This window comes from Prionailurus bengalensis, chromosome A1 (assembly GCF_016509475.1).
Source record: "Prionailurus bengalensis isolate Pbe53 chromosome A1, Fcat_Pben_1.1_paternal_pri, whole genome shotgun sequence".
NCBI lineage: Eukaryota > Metazoa > Chordata > Mammalia > Carnivora > Felidae > Prionailurus > Prionailurus bengalensis.
The window spans coordinates 21,887,437-21,904,414 of record NC_057343.1 but is presented as its reverse complement, the minus strand read 5'-3'; the positions used below and the strand labels follow the sequence as shown (position 1 = coordinate 21,904,414).

Sequence of the window (16,978 nt, the reverse complement as noted above, 5' to 3'; positions counted from 1 at the left end):
ACCCGAGCATGACACATACTACAAGACTGGTCTTTAATATCAACTGCTAAGCAACCCAAACCCCACAGTTGACAAGAGCTACATTAATTTCCAAGCACAGGGGCCATCATGATCCACTTATTTCCTCTGCATACAAAGAATAACTCAGAAGAAATACATCGCAAAAAATGCAGAAATGAACAAGAAATAAAAGAAAAAGAGATTAAACCCATCTTGTTAATGGCTACTCAGCTTTCTGACACCTTACCATTTTTCCGTCAATGGACGCCTGAAGAAGACAATATCTAGAAAAGGGACAGATTATGTAACCAAAGATCACCCTAAATTCCAGTACCCTTTGCAATAGCTCGGTTTTTGTGCCCTTCTGAAATAAAAGTATTTGAGACTGGTTGAAAGACAAAGTGAGAAAGAAAGTGGAGTTAACATGTCACCCTTTAAATTACAAGTTTTTACCCATGGAGGAGGGGAAGGAAAAAAAGGAAAAAAAAAAAAAAAAGAGGCTAGAGTGGAAGAGAGCCAAAGCATAAGAGACTCTTAAAAACTGAGAACAATGGGGCGCCTGGGTGGCTCAGTCGGTTGAGCGCCTACTTCGGCTCAGGTCACGATCTCGTGGTCCGTGAGCTCGAGCCCCGCATCGGGCCCCTGTGCTGACAGCTCGGGGCCCGGAGCCTGTTTCAGATTCTGTGTCTCCCTCTCTCTGACCCTCCCCTGTTCATGCTCTGTCTCTCTCTGTCTCAAAAATAAATAAACGTTAAAAAAAAAAAATTAAAAAAAACTGAGAACAAACTGAGGGTTGATGGGGGGTGGGAGAGACGGGAGGGTGGGTGATGGTTATTGAGGATGGGATGAGCACTGGGTGTTGTACGGAAACCAATTTGACAATAAACTTCATATAATGAAAATAAATAAATTACGAGTTTTTAATTTTTTTAAGTTCATTCTGGTTCATATTCAATTATGTAATAAATTTAGTATAACAAAAGCACTTAAAAACAGGTTGGTCAAATATTTGTACACAAATGTTTATTATAGCACTATTCTTAACAGCCAAAAGGTAGAAACCATCCCAACATCCATCAACAGATGCATGGATTAAAAAAATGCGGTCTATACATACAACAGAATATTATTCAGCCATAAAAAGGAATGGAGTACTAATATATATACTACAACATAGTTAAGCCTCAAAAATATTACATAAAAGCAGCTAGACACAAAAGGTCACACACTGATTTCCTTTATATGAAATATCCAGGAGAGGTAAATCCATAAAAGCTAAAAGCGAAGTATGTGATTGCCAGGGCTGGAGAAAGGAGAACGGGGAGTGACTGCAAAACAGGCACAGGGTTTTCTCTCAGAGTGATGAAAATGTTTCAGAACTTGATACAAACGGTGGCTGCACAACACTATGAACGTACTAAATGCCTCTGAATTGTACACTCTCAAATGGTGAATTTTATGAACATAAATTTCACCTCGATTAAAATGAAAGGGGCACCTGGGCGGCTCAGTGGGTTAAGCGTCTGACTCTTGACTTCAGCTCAGGTCATGATCTCGTGGTCTGAGTTCAAGCCCCGCATCGGGCTCTGTGCTGTCAGAGGATTCGCTCTCTCTCCCTCTCTCTCTCTGCCCTACCCCTGCACATGTTCTCTTTCAAATAAATAAACATAAAAAAAAAAAAAAAGTAGCCCTGAGCTTTCTTACCTACAGACAGGAGGCGCCAAGAGACAGCAGGAGTGGCGAAGCAGGCGAACACGTCGTCGGTGCAGGAGAAGTGCGTGAGGTGAGGCAGGATCACGGACTGGCCCCGGCACTGGCCCCACATGTACACGTGCCCGCCCTGGGTCTTGGCAGCCGACGTGTGGGCCGAGTGGCAGGCCGCAATCTCTACTACCCTGAAATGTTTTAAGAAAAATGTATGTAATTTATTTATCACAGAAGCCTACAGCACAGGACACAAGGCAGATAAAAAGGCCATGCTTACAACGCTGCAAAAAACAGCCCAGGACTGAGGGACATTAGCTTCGAGTCATATGGACAGAACCAAAAGATCACAGCAAGGGTATTGTGTTTTTCCCTCGCTTGTCACCCCACTTCTCATCCTGACCTCATTCTGAATTAGGATAAATAATACATACTGTTGAGGAAAACTTGGAAAAAGGGACTCGAAACCAAAGTAAATGAGGAAAGTGGACAGAGAGAAACTGTCTTGACAGTTCTGGGGGCTTAGACAGTATGAAAAAAACAAGAACAAAACATTGCCTTCAATACACCACCTCCTTGACACAACTTCTTCTCACAGCCTCTAAATAAGCGATGGCCTTGGGGTAATGGACTCTACACACCCTTATCCAAATGGACATCAAGCCACACACATTTCTCAGTAGGCTTCTTAGGCACAGTCCTGCAATCACAAGTCAACTCTAAAGCTTACTGGGTAAGACCTCAAGATTTGGCTGAACAAACAAAGCATCTATTCCAGTGAGACACATTAAATCAAATCAATATTTAAACAGAAAATCTCCTTTCAAAAGCAGACTTAAAAAAGTCGTTTTAGTTGGCTCAAAGGAAAAGTCTACACTACACTCAATTTCTACATGGCGACAGACCCCGTTTTATTTCCCTACTAAATGAGCCACAGGAAATGTGAGAATTATATCAAGATGCATTAATGCCTATCAATCACAGGAGGTTATTTTAGGAAGCCACATGAGAATCCTATCAACCGCATGTCCATTCTGGCTGCTACTCAAACTCTTTTGTTCAAAATGACAATATTAATAAACAGAAGCGTGACAAAGCCAAACACCGTAGCTCCAGCACACAGAATCCCAAATCCAAAAACACACACATAGTCCCGACACATGGTACAGCCTTTCTTTCACATGGTACAGTTACCTTTCTTTCTCCACCATGATGTGTGCTGGGCTTAGCAGGTTATTTTTATTGCCAGTTCCCAGCTGCCCATACGTGTTAGCTCCCCAGGCATAGAGCAAGCCCTCATCTGTTAGTGCTAGAGTGTGTGCATAGCCGCAGACAATCTGCAAGTAAATTTAAATGGTTACCATTAACAGGAAAACAGGAAGGGCAGGGAAAACATCTACTTAAAGATACAGCCAGCTTCTGCAGAAATGTCAACTCATCATCAGGGGTGGACTGACATTCTCTGGAACATTAAACAAGCATTAGAAGAGCCAAAAATTGAGGCATCTGGGTGACTCAGTTGGTTAAACATCTGACTTCGGCTCAGGTCATGATCTCATGGTCCGCGAGTTCGAGCCCTGCGTCAGGCTCTGTGCTGACAGCTCAGAACCCAGAGCCTGCTTCGGATTCTGTGTCTCCCTCTCTCTCTGTTTGCTCCTCCCCTGCTCACACTATATCTCTCTCTCTAAAATAAACCAAACAGGGGCGCCTGGGTGGCTCAGTCGGTTAAGCAGCCGACTTCGGCTCAGATCATGATCTCACAGTCCGTGAGTTCGAGCCCCGCGTCAGGCTCTGTGCTGACAGCTCAGAGCCTGGAGCCTGTTTCAGATTCTGTGTCTCCCTCTCTCTGACCCTCCCCTGTTCATGCTGTCTCTCCCTGTCTCAAAATAAATTAAAAAAAACGTTAAAAAAATTAAAAAAATAAAATAAACAAAACACTAAAAAAACAAAAACAATATTGAGACTACTGGACTTTTCCAACAGTTTTTTTTTTAATTTTTTTTTTAACGTTTATTTATTTTTGAGACAGAGAGAGACAGAGCATGAACGGGGGAGGGGTAGAGAGAGAGGGAGACACAGAATCAGAAGCAGGCTCCAGGCTCTGAGCGGTCAGCACAGAGCCCGACACGGGGCTCGAACTCACAGACTGCGAGATCATGACCTGAGCCGAAGTCGGATGCTTAACCGACTGAGCCACCCAGGCGCCCCAATAGTTTTTTTTTTTTTTTTTACTTGCCAAGACTGATGTGTCACCAGCATGGTGTTCCTTCTCATCATGGGAATTTAGGAAAGACAGAATTTCAAATGTGAAGGGTGAAGGCATGCGGCATTGTCTGAAAGTATCTACTGAAGGGTAAATGTCCAGTGTTTCTCCAAGTCGGAGAAGGGGAGCTACACGGGAGCAGCAGTGAAGCCCACCACACGTACCTGGTTCACACACACGCTGTGCAAAGCTGCCACTCTCACAGGGGTCAGCTGATTACCATTGTTTCCCAAGCCTAGCTGACCATTGCCATTGTAACCCCAGCCATACACCTTAGAGAGAGAAAGGGAGAGAAGAGGCTTTTAAAACAGTTAGTAAGAAGGAAGATACAAAAATGCCGTCCACCTAAACAAATCAAGTAATTTTTCACTTCCAAACACCCATATTCCTACTCTATGTGACCCTACTGGGGATCTCCAAATGGAAGATTATTTTGGGGGTGGGGATAACAGAATTTGGCATCAGTTCCTCCTCCATACCTTATTGGTTGAATAGCCTTGGGCAAGTCATTTATTCTTGCTTTACACACGAGGAAGTTGATGCTGCTTAACAATTATTAAGCACCCTTTGTATGTCAGGACATGATAAAAGGCACTAGGACTAAGTTTTTGGTCGCAGTTTAACAGGAAAGATGGACACATGCAAACTTTTTGCAGCCAGGAGGCGAGTGCTATTCTAGAGATACAATCAAGGCACTACAGGAGCAGAGAAGAGAAAGGACTTAGCTATAGGAAGAAAGTTTAGGAAAGACTTTTCAGAGAGCAGAGATCTGAGCATGGCTGAAGGATCAATAAATGGGAGTAAAGTATTCCAAGGACAGGGCAGAGAATGTGCTGGAAGCAGGTTCTGAAAATGAGGAGGTGGTCTGCTGGGACACATCCAGCACAGTGGCAGGACAAAAGACTAGAAGGAAAAGTAAGGGCTAAAGGGATAAAGTGCCAAAACACACGAGGGAAAAGTAGAATGCATGTAAGGGTCTCCCACAGAAATATTTCAAAACAGATTAATATTCACAACTTGGAAAGATCCTGCTGGCGGCACATAAAGGTGAACAGATTAGATGAGACTACAGGCAGGACAGCCATTCAGTAGCAAATGAGCTCAGACAAGGGTCGAAACTAAGGCAGTGACAGTGGGACCAAGAGAGAGGGAATGGACAGGAAAGAGGTTAAAAGACGTAACACAATGTCTTAGATATCTGGAGAGGGCATCATCAGCTGAAAGTAGTCGAGCTGGACAGAGGTTTGCCAGCGGTGGTGAAGGTTTAGAACAAGCAAGTGTGGGACACTGAGCAGGAACAGACTAAAGGTCTGGTCAAAGGAGAAACCTGAGGTGTCTCGTGGAGTCAAAGATGGGATTTTTCAGAGCAATGTGACAGAGGGGAAAGAGGGATATAGAATTTAGGGTACTAGCAAGAGACGGTGAAACGCACTTTCCATGTCGTAAGTGCAAAAGGTTTTAACTTTCTGCAGAGAAATTTGACTACAGCTATCAAAAAATTTAATGGCATACACCCTAACCCAGAAATCTTATTCTTGGGAACTTATTCTATAGACTACTTACATAAATGTACAAAAGATACACACACACACACACACACACACACACACACACACAGTAACACAGAAACTCAGGGCTGCAATGTTTATAACAGCAAAAATTTAGAAACAACTGAAATTTCCATCAGTAGAGTTTCGGCTGTGGGTGATCCAGACAAGGAAAAGTAAGGAGCCATTATAATGGAGAACAGCTATAAATGGTCTGATAATAGATTCAGGTAAACGTATGTGTTGTTAAGCAGGAAAGGTGCAGAATAGCAGAAAAAAGCAGTACCTATAATAATCCCATTTTTTATAAAAGATAATTATATTCACCCATATATAATTGTTTTATAGAGAAAAGTTCAAAAGGATATACGTCAAACTATTAACAAGACTGGAGAAAAGGTATTCGCTTTTTATTTTCATGCTTCATTTGCTTTCCTTTGTGAAAATAACCACATAATAATAATTTTATAATTAAGTATATTTTTAAAAATAAACAAGTAAAGAATACCAGGATGGAGGATGTCTGGTGACTAGCCCAAGAAATTCTAAAGTCATCAAAGATGACAACAGGATTGATGAAAAAAGCCAGTTAACACTCTGGTAAACATGGCATGACAAACATGACTGAAACTAATGGAACACTGTGCATCCTGTATTTTAATTAAACACACACACACACACACACACACACACACACACACACACACACACACACCAAGCTCATACACACAGAGAACGGATTGGTGATTTCCAGAGGTGGCGGCTGGGGGTTGAACAAAATGGGTAAAAGGGCTCAAAAGGTACAGACTTCCAGTTATAAAGTAAGTAAGTCATGGGGACATAATGTACAGCATGATGACTATCGTTAGTAATACTGTATTCCATATCTGAAAGTTGCTAATAATCTTAAAAGTTCTCATCACAAGAAAAAACTCAGATTCTCTTTCCCTCTCTTTGCCCCTCCTGCGATGCTCTCTCTCTCAAAAAAGTAAACTTTTTAAAAATCATCAGTTACCTTTAAAGACTGCACACTTGATTTTTTCATTGGATGAAAGAACTAGTGTCAAACTCTTTATTACATTAAATCACAAATACCTACAAACATTAGACTATTTGGATCTCACACACAAAAAAATAAATTTTAGACACATTGGAATCCTTACTTGCAGATCAATCTTGGCATCTGAAAATTCACAGTGAGGAGCAAACACCCTCCAGATATTCCTCCATCAGAAACCAGTTAACTATCAATGAAACTCTAGAAACAAAGCACTCTTCCTTCCATGGTCTCATACATGCTCAAGAAGGAAAAGGTACTTCAGTGAGACAGGTGAGGTGAGGAGAAGGGAGAGCAGAGAGACAGCTCACCTCCCCATTGTCCAGAACAGCCATAGATGAGGTCTGACCACAGGCAATGCCAACCACCCTCTTAATATGTAAACAGTTTGTAACTTTTCGAGGGGTTGGTTGATTTGTTGTAGATCCTGATCCGACCTGGCCACAGTTGTTATACCCCCAAGCAAATACCTATACAAGACATGGGAAAAAGAAAGAATTATTAGCATTAGGGTGAAAATTCTAGCTGTGATGCACCTAAGTAATCATGAAATAAAAATAAACCCACTTAATGAATATTTACGATGTGCTACATGGCTCTAAATGCTTTCCATGTGTTAGCTTATTTAGTTCCTATAGTAATCCTGTAGGGTGACCCTGAGGTAGATACTATTTCACCCCCTATTTATATGGAAATAGAAACAGAGAGGTTTAAGTGACTTGCTTCAGGTTCTACAACCAATAAGTAGTAAACGTGGAATCCGAACCCAAGAAGGTCTAGCTGTGCTCTTAACCACTATGCTACACTGCCTCTGTAATTATAGCAGCCATACATGATTTTGTAATCTGCCATCAACAGGAAATAAAGTACATACCACAAAGCAGCAGTGATATGAAAAATGTGCCTAACTCTTTGGGCACAGATGTTCTTTTTTTTCTTTTCCTCCACAAAAAGCTTCCAAAATCGTAAGATGCTTTTTCCCTGTCTCACTAATCACCAATACTGAACATTATATAACCTTTCCTGATGAGTCACAACCATCACAATTAAAATTATCAATCACAGTTACGTGTCTGTCATAATACGGTAAGGCTCACGAGTACTAAAGAGATGTTTGTCCCTATGGAGATGACACCGGGTTGTTAGCTTATTCTTGGTTCTATTTTCTCTCAGTTCTCATTTGCTGCCTGTCAGCTCCAAGAAGCTCCCCTCCTCAAATGCATCCTGCCTGTGATTTGCCATAGTGTGAAAACCAGAATTCTAGAGACACAAATAGAGCTTTGAGCTTGTTAAAATCTAGTAACAAAGATGAAAAAAAACCACCTCAAGTTAATTACCAACTGACCCTATCAAACAAAACTGTGACCAGAGAGAATTAGGGGAGGGGCTGCTGGCAGCCCAGGCAATTACTTCCTCCAAGACTAGAAGAATTTCTAAGGACCCATCCCTTTCATTTGTCTGCAGGAAGTGGTCCTCACACATCATGAGGTGTGGCTTCCATGATTCTTTCTTGTGTCACACTTCCTATCTCCCCTCACCTGTCTGATACTGCCCCAGGCGACAATAATAAAACCTACAGCTGGGGTTTAAAAGAATATGCACTATGGGTTCATTTCACAGGAACAAAGAAATAACTGCAGGGGCGCCTGGGTGGCGCAGTCGGTTAAGCGGCCGACTTCAGCCAGGTCACGATCTCGCGGTTCGTGAGTTCGAGCCCCGCGTCAGGCTCTGGGCGGATGGCTCGGAGCCTGGAGCCTGTTTCCGATTCTGTGTCTCCCTCTCTCTCTGCCCCTCCCCCGTTCGTGCTCTGTCTCTTTCTGTCCCCCCCCAAAAAAAATAAATAAACGTTAAAAAAAAAAAAAAAAAAGAAATAACTGCAAAACTTCCTCAAAGTGGATTCAAAGGAATATCTAGAATAATAATGCAAATATTTAGGACAATTATCCAAAGTAACATATACTTACAGTTAAAATAAACAAGGAATGCAGGCTGTACAAATTAGGGAATTCTAATTTTTAACCAACCGTTCTTCTGGCACTTCTCAAATATCCCAAGCTCCCTTGTAATGCAGCTGCCTTTCATTTTAAAAATGGGGACTGAGGTTCCACTAACTAAAAACAGACTAGCAAACAGTGGATTTAGGGCCTAAGACCTGGGTGCTAGGCCTAGGTCTAGCATATCCTAGCCATGAAACCTTTATCTCCCTCCGCTTCTCTGGTTTCTTCACCCATACCCTGTCCTACATAGTAAAATCACTGTTAACAACACTGAGGGATTCTAAACAAGAGAACAATATGATCTCTGTTTCAGAAACCACAGGGGGCACAGAGGTGATACTTGACAGGTAGACCAATCAAAAAGCTACGGAATAAAACAGATGGTGTGCCTGGGTGGCTCAGTCGGTTGAGCGTCCAACTCTTGATTTTGGCTCAGGTCATGATCTCATGGTTCATGGGATCAAGCCCCACATTGGGCTCCATGCTAAACGTGGAGCCTGCTTAAGATTCATTCATTCATTCATTCTCTCTCTCTCTCTCTCTCTCTCCCTCTGCCCCTCTCCCCCGCTCATGCTCTCTTTCTCTAAAAATAAATGAAATGAACTAAAATATAAAATAAGATAAAAATAAAATGCTATGGAACAAAAGAGACCATGGCAATAGCCCAGGCAGATAGCAAGACCTGACCTATGGTTACATAGATGAATAGAAACAAAATGAGATGAAAGATTAGACGGTAGAATCAATAAGATGAGCAACCTTAACTTGGTGGGGTACAGCACCTACTGGAATGTTGGTAAAGTTATTTTCTATGACATCATTACTATTACTGAAAACAAAACAGACCTTAACTGATGGGGGTCATTAAAAAAAAACAAAAGTACAGAACACTGTCATACACATCTGATTTGTCGTCTTAGCGAAGAGCAGGGGACTCAGCTGCCTTGAGGCTGAAATCCGTTATCAAAAGAGTGGTCCTGATCACAGAGAAAAAGAGTGTGTCCCCACATGTTTTTAGCTGTGCACAGGGCTGCTATGTTTACACTATACCAAATACAAATATGGTCATGATTTTATTTTTTTAAAGGCACTTTCACAATAGCCAGAAGTTGGTAACAACCCAAATATCCAACAGATGAACAAACAAAATATGGCATATACACACAATGGGATATTATTCAGTCTTAAGAATGCAGGAAGTTCTGTCACGTGCTACAACATGGATGAACCCTGAGGACATTATGCCCAGTGAAATAAGGCAGTCATAACCAGACAAACACTGTATGATTTCACTCATATGAAGTCCCTAGAGTAGTCACTCATGGAGACAGGAGACAGAACAGTGGTCACAGGTGCTGGGAGTGGAGAGTCACCATCAGGAGGCACAGCTTCAGCTTTGCAAAATAAAGAGTTCTGAAGATGGCTGGTGGTGAGGGCTACATAACAATGTACTTAATGTTACTGAACTGACATTCGATAAATCACAATGGATATAAAAATATATACATATATAATTTGCCATCCTAACCATTTAAGTGGTTAAAGAGACCATGGCAATAATCCAGGCAGATGATAAAGCCACTGCAGAAAGCAGTCCTCACAAATCCTGAGGTCTGGTTTCCACAATTCTTAAAAATGGCTAGGACAGCAAATTTTATATTATGTGTATTTTACCACAATTTAAAAATAAAGAATAGGGGCGCCTGGGTGGCTCAGTCGGTGAAGCGTCCGACTTCAGCTCAGGTCATGATCTCACGGTCCGTGAGTTTGAGCCCTGAGTCGGGCTCTGTGCTGATAGCTCAGAGCCGGGAGCCTGCTTCAGATTCTGTGTCTCCCTCTCTCTCTGCCCCTCCTCCACTCACGCTCTGTCTATATCAAAAAATGAATGTTTAAAAAAAAAAAAAAAAAAAAAAAAAGAATAAAAGCAGGGCACTTACCTCTCCATCAGCTGCCAGAGCCATTGAATGATGTGAGCCACAAGCTACTTCAACCACTTGCTTGATCAAGAGATTGGTACAGACTTGGATGGGAGCAATGCCTTGGTTGGTCGTCCCATTCCCAAGCTGGCTATATCCATTGTGGCCCCAGGCATAAACAACTCCATCTATACAAGACGGCCACACACAAAGAATCAACTCAAGAAGGAATGGTAACCCCTGTACTTTCTTTCCCAGACTTTACACAACTCATTCTCCAACCTTCGTTTCCTTCCATTGCCTCCTTCTCCCTATAGAGTAACCACTGATGAGGGGTAAAGGAAAGGACAAATGAGAAAACAGGATAGACAAATGTAAAATCATTCAAGCAAGGACTTAATACAAGCAAAGAAATAAGATCAGCTTTATGGTCAAAAGTCAGTTTATATATACAAAAATTAGACTTTCTGAACACACTGATTCATATCAGTGGTTTCTGTGTCAGGTACCAAGCAAAAAGTAGAAGACATAAGAAAGCTTAACACTAATCTTAACTATCACTTTTCCAAAAATCAGGGAACCATTCGTGTGTGTGTCTGTGAGAGAGTGAGAGAGACTCTCCCTCACAAAGTACAGAGGAAAAGAGGTATACTTTTTGTATATACTACATACAAAAATCCAAAAGCTTCTCTCAAACAGACTATTACTGGCATCAAATCTGGCTCAGTTTCTCTCTAATGACTTTATCTTTTTGGGATTCTGACAGAAGTAACTTTTCGGTTTTGTGTCCTCTGTAGAAGTACCAATGTTTCATGCATTTCCTCACATAGCATGCCTAAGTATCAAGAGTAGATACCCCCAAGTTATATACTCTTTTCATGTCTTTCCCATGGTAGCAAAACATCCTGACCTGTTAAGGACAATCTAGACCTGGAAATAATGGTATCTGAGAGCAACAGCAGGAATCCAAGTGTTACCATGAGGCTGCTAACTCACTGAAATGGCCCCTGAGCAACCAGGGGAAAGGTACTCATAATTAAGTAGGTTTCTGATTATCTAATCTAGAATTTGATTATGTGTGGCTCACAAGAGGTCTTCCCTATTACAGAAACTAAGACAGAAACCATAAACGGGAAATTTCATCCTAAGAAGGATGAGGCCACAGATTGAAAAAGTATAATACCTAAAGAAGATCCACAATATCACGGTAAAGTTATATCAGGCGATAGAAATGTCCAAACCTATGAGTGTTTTCATTCCTAAGAGACAGAAAAATAGACTTGAACAAACAGAAATACATACCTTGTTCTCGGACAATAAAACTCAGTATCATAAAGGTACTAGCTTTTCCTGTGTAAATTGGTAAATTTAAAATAAAAGGAATGAAATGATAAGTTACTTTTTGGAGCTAAACAAACTGATTAGAAAGTTCATTGGGAAGAACAAATGAGAATAGAAAAACTCCAAGAAAAGAAGCAAGAAGACAGCTCTACCAGTTATTAAAACCTATAAAAAATGCCTAAAACTAAGATTAATACTAGGTCAAAGACAGAAAAACCAGTGGAATGAAATTGAAGTTCTAGAAATAAACCAATTGCATAAAGAAATAAAAGCTATGTCATTTGGTGAAGAGACACTTCTCCAAAGAACACAGATGGCCAACTGACACATGAAAAATGCTCAACATCACTCATCATCAGGGAAATAAAAATCAAAACCACAATGAGATACCACCTTACACCTGTCAGAATGGCTAACAGTAACAACTCAGGCAACAACAGATGTTGGCAAGGATGCAGAGAAAGAGGATCTCTTTTGCATCGTTGGTGGGAATGCAAGCTGGTGCAGCCACTCTGGAAAACAGTATGGAGGTTCCTTAAAAAACTAAAAACAGAACTATCCTACGACCAAGCAATTGCACTACTAGGCATTCATCCAAGGGATACAGGTGTGCTGTTTTGAAAGGACACATGCACCCCACATTTATAGCAGCACTATCAATAATAGCCAAAGTATGGAAAGAGCCCAAATGTCCATCGATGGATGAATGGATAAAGAAGATATGGTATATATATACACAATGGAGTATTACTCAGCAATCAAAAAGAATGAAATCTTGCCATTTGCAACTACATGGATGGAACTGGAGGGTATTATCCTAAGTGAAATTAGTCAAAGACAAAAATCATATGACTTCACTCATATGAGGACTTTAAGAGACAAAATAGATCAACATAAGGGAAAGGAAACAAAACTAATATAAAAACAGGGAGGGGGACAAAACAAGAGACTCCTAAATATGGAGAACAAACTGATGGTTGCTGGAGGGGTTGTGGGAGGGGGGATGGGCTAAATGGGTAAGGGGAATTAAGGAATCTACTCCCGAAACCATTGCTTCACTATATACTAATTTGGATGTAAATTTTAAAAAATAAAGTTTAAAAAAAAAAAAAAAGCTATGTCATTTGCAGGAGAAAGGACTTTTTACAAATTGGGTTGAGATACTTGTGTCAGATTGAAAAATTAGATTCATTCATCACATAGTAACTTCCTAATGAGTCAAAAATTTAAATGTGGAAAATAGGGGGCGCCTGGGTGGCTCAGTCGGTTGAACGTCCGACTTCGGCTCAGGTCATGATCTCCCAGTCTGTGGGTTCAAGCCCCACGTGGGGCTCTGTGCTGACAGCTTGCTCAGAGCCTGGAGTCTGCTTCTGATTCTGTGTCTCCCTCTCTCTCTGCCCCTCCCCCACTCATGCTCTGTCTCTCTCTCTCTCTCTCTGTCAAAATTAAATAAACATTAGGGGCGCCTGGGTAGCTCAGCCGGTTAAGCATCTGACTTCAGCTGGGTCATGATCTCATGGTCTGTGGGTTTGAGCCCCGCGTTGGGCTCTGTGCTGACAGCTCCGAGCCTGGAGCCTGCTTCAGATTCTGTGTCTCCCTCTCTCTGACCCTCCCCTGTTCATGCTCTGTCTTTCTCTGTCTCAAAAATAAACATTAAAAAATAATAATAATAAAATAAATAAACATTAAAAAATTTTAATGTGGAAAATAAAACCATATAAGAATTAGGAGGAAAAAAATTAGTCAATTCCTCCATAACCTGGGCATAGGGAAAACTTTCCTATGATTCAAAATCAGAAGCAACAAAAGGAGTGATAAATCTAGCTACATATTTTCTAAACTTTACATGGAAAAAACATGGGCAAAGAAAAAAATTAAATATTAGCAGAAATATTTCTACTTTATATTACTAAGAGACAATATCTCTATTACAAAAAGAGCTTTTAAAAGTACAAAAGAAAAAGACCAAGAACCTGCTAGAAATATGAATTGATAATGGTGCACAATGGAAAAAAACGTGAATGACTCAACCACATGAAAAGACACTCAACTTCACTCCTAGGAAGAAAATGCAAATTCAGAAGAAGGGACTCCTACTCAACCCGGCTACTACCATCGCCAAATGCCTGCTGTGCCATTAAAAAAAACCAATGCAGAGTCCCTGAAATAGCATCGCCCTTTTACAGAAACTAACTAGGTATTTGGTATCAAGGTGACTCCAACAGACCGTTTCATCCTGGAAAGAGCAGCTGTTCACATTAACAGAAATCAACATATAACCGGGGTACACGTTTCCTGCCCACAAGGCCTCAGCTAGCACAACAATATGAGGTATTTAATCCACAGAGTATTTGATTACACAAAATATTTCCTCAGACCACGGGATCCACTTTATAGCAAAAGAGATGTAGCAGTGCTCACATGGCCATGGGGCTCCTGGTCCTATGTCATACACTACAACATCTAAAAGATGCCAGCTTGACACAACAATGACAAGCTGGCTGAAGGCACAGCTGATGCATCAGCCTGGAGATGAGATGGTGTGAGGATGGGATGCTAAGCTCCAGGCACAGATTCTAACTCAGTGACCACTACGTGGTGCTGTGTCCCTAACAGGTGGAATACCTGCATCCAGGAACCAAAGTGGATTATATGAGTGACCCTACTGACCAACATTCCCAGCGACCGACTTGGGGAATCTGAGCTTCCTGCCCCTGCAATTGTAGGTTCTATAGGTTTAGAAGTCCCAGTTCCCTAAGCAGAAACACTTCCACTAGGAACACAGCAGGAATCCCACTGAACTTTAAGTTACGGCTGCCATAGGCCCTCTGTAGGGCCCTGACTGTTCTTTCCTCCAGTCAAAGAACCAACAGGAAAAAAGAGGAGTCCCCTCCTGACAGGGGCAACTGACCTAGTCGGCAGAAAGAGGTAGAACTGCTATTATATAATGGAGGCAAGAGAGGAATGCTTGGCAAGGAGGTGAAACTTGGTGCTTTTGGTGCACATTTGCCCAACAGTACTGGTAAACAGAAATGTACAGCAGCCATGGCCAGAGTACAGCATGGTTAAGGGCCTATAACCCTCAAGGATGAGAGTCTGGATCACACAATCAGGTTAGCTCCCTGAGCCACATGCTAGCCAAATGTGAAGAGACTCTAAAAGGAGTGCTGGAGGAGGGAGGCAATGAGTATTACTTGTGGCCATGATACCAGCTGCATGCAGCACAGAGGCTGTAATTCATCCCACTAACAGTCTTCCAGCAAGTCTTTCCTAGGAAAGGAGGCCCACTAGAATCCTGGAGGAGCTACACCCCAAACATACAGGAAGCCATGGATCTGAACACTGCATGGGAGAGAATGAGTGAACGTTGTGCAGGGTCACCCAGATGAGCCTCAGGATCAAGGACCTTATTCCCCAGATGCTGGGACTGCTGCCAGCTGCTTGTTCTCAGCCATCAGTCCTCTCCAGATTTGCACCTGGCAATCACCTTCTCTTTAATGTATTATTTTACTATTTTAAAAGAGTATATGAAGGTATTTCTTCCCTTTTCACTTGATAAAGCATAGGAAAAGTGAGCTTCTTGAGATGGCTCTTAGTTCCAATTTCCCGGGGAAGCTTTCAAAGAAACCCCATTCAACCGGGCACCAGCACCCACTTTGCCCAGCCCTACTCTTGCCACACGGTCTCTGGCAAACAAGGGATGAAGCTTCAGGATCACTTGAGGTTCATGAGATGAACAAAATGACCAAACGAGAGTGAAACCATACCAGGCTAGAAGGGAGAGTGGGAAGTGGGGAGTGGGGAGAGCATGGGAAAGGGAGAGCACAGAGAAGCACCCCATGAGGTTCTGGCCTTCAAGAGAATGCAGCTGGCCTTCAGAGACCGGACACGGATTGGAGAAGTGATCACAAACAACTAATTGTATAGGTAACCTAATTTAACTTACTTTAGAAGACAAAAAAGAAATCCCCAAGCCCTAGGTCTGTATGTAAGGCAATAATACTAAGTGAATATAGATCTTCAGAGTAGTCACCGATGGGACTAGATTTTATTTTATTTTTTTTTTTTTTAATTTTTTTTTTCAACATTTATTTATTTTTGGGACAGAGAGAGACAGAGCATGAACGGGGGAGGGGCAGAGAGAGAGGGAGACACAGAATCGGAAACAGGCTCCAGGCTCCGAGCCATCAGCCCAGAGCCTGACGCGGGGCTCGAACTCACGGACTGCGAGATCGTGACCTGGCTGAAGTCGGACGCTTAACCGACTGCGCCACCCAGGCGCCCCTAGATTTTATTTTTTAAAGGTGCCGCATGCAGCGCCTCATCTGGGTATGTCTGGAGTCTTGGAAGCCTGACTACCCTAAGTTCTCCTACAAATGGACCTTGAGAGCTTGTCTGGAGGCTCTAGCAGGGGAGCACAACTACCTGTATATCCTTGACTGAAGAAAGGACCTCCTCCATAGGGGAAGGTCGTCCTCTTCCACCAAGTGCCACCTTTGGGAGGGACACACACATGGAGCAGGTAAGGGAAAAAGGGGACGCCCGCCTACCCAGCCAGATCAGCTGTATCAACTCTGGCAATCAATGCAGTGACAGACATCACAGCCAGATTGCTCTCACATCCTAGATTTTCAATGTAATAATGTAGTATTGATCAAAACATTCCTAAAATGTCTTTTAGAAATAGCTCACAAGTCAGTAAAGCATGGAGAATTGAATTTATTCTGTCCCCAAATCCTACTGAAATGATAGTGAAGGGGAAAAAAAAAAAAAAGGCATAAACAGTTGAGGACAAAAACAACAATAAAGAAGGGGGGTGCCTGGGTGGCTCAGTCGGTTAAGCGTCCGACTTCAGCTCAGGTCATGATCTCACACTGCTTGTGAGTTTGAGCTCCGTGTCAGGCTCTGTGCTGACAGCTCGGAGCCTGGAGCCTGCTTTGGATTCTGTGTCTCCCTCTCTCTCTGCCCCTCCCTCGCTCATGTGCTCGCTCGCTCGCTCTCTCTCTCTCTCTCAAGAATAAATAAAACATTAAAAGTTTAAAAAAAAAAAGAGAGAATAAAGAAGAAAATACAACTGGAGAGAGGTCAACAAAATTTTGGAAGATAGGAAGCAGGTGGGTGTGGTAACACAGCCAACCAGAGAAGGTGACACG

At 42.1% G+C, this 16,978-nt stretch overlaps 1 protein-coding gene across 5 annotated transcripts in view; it reads right to left on the bottom strand.

Annotated features, from left to right (window-relative positions):
* Positions 1 to 16,978, bottom strand: part of RCBTB1 (RCC1 and BTB domain containing protein 1) — a 54,959-nt gene that overhangs the window by 15,018 nt on the left and 22,963 nt on the right. For 4 of the 5 annotated variants that reach the window (XM_043578580.1, XM_043578571.1, XM_043578598.1 and 1 more), the window contains exons 5-9: positions 10,506 to 10,672; positions 6,883 to 7,041; positions 4,132 to 4,239; positions 2,899 to 3,041; positions 1,705 to 1,895 (exon numbers count right to left, since the gene is read on the bottom strand). In XM_043578580.1, the coding sequence (XP_043434515.1) occupies positions 1,705 to 1,895; positions 2,899 to 3,041; positions 4,132 to 4,239; positions 6,883 to 7,041; positions 10,506 to 10,672 (768 nt within the window). The remainder of the gene's footprint in view (positions 1 to 1,704; positions 1,896 to 2,898; positions 3,042 to 4,131; positions 4,240 to 6,882; positions 7,042 to 10,505; positions 10,673 to 16,978) is intronic. The other variant, XM_043578607.1, reaches the window with a different exon arrangement.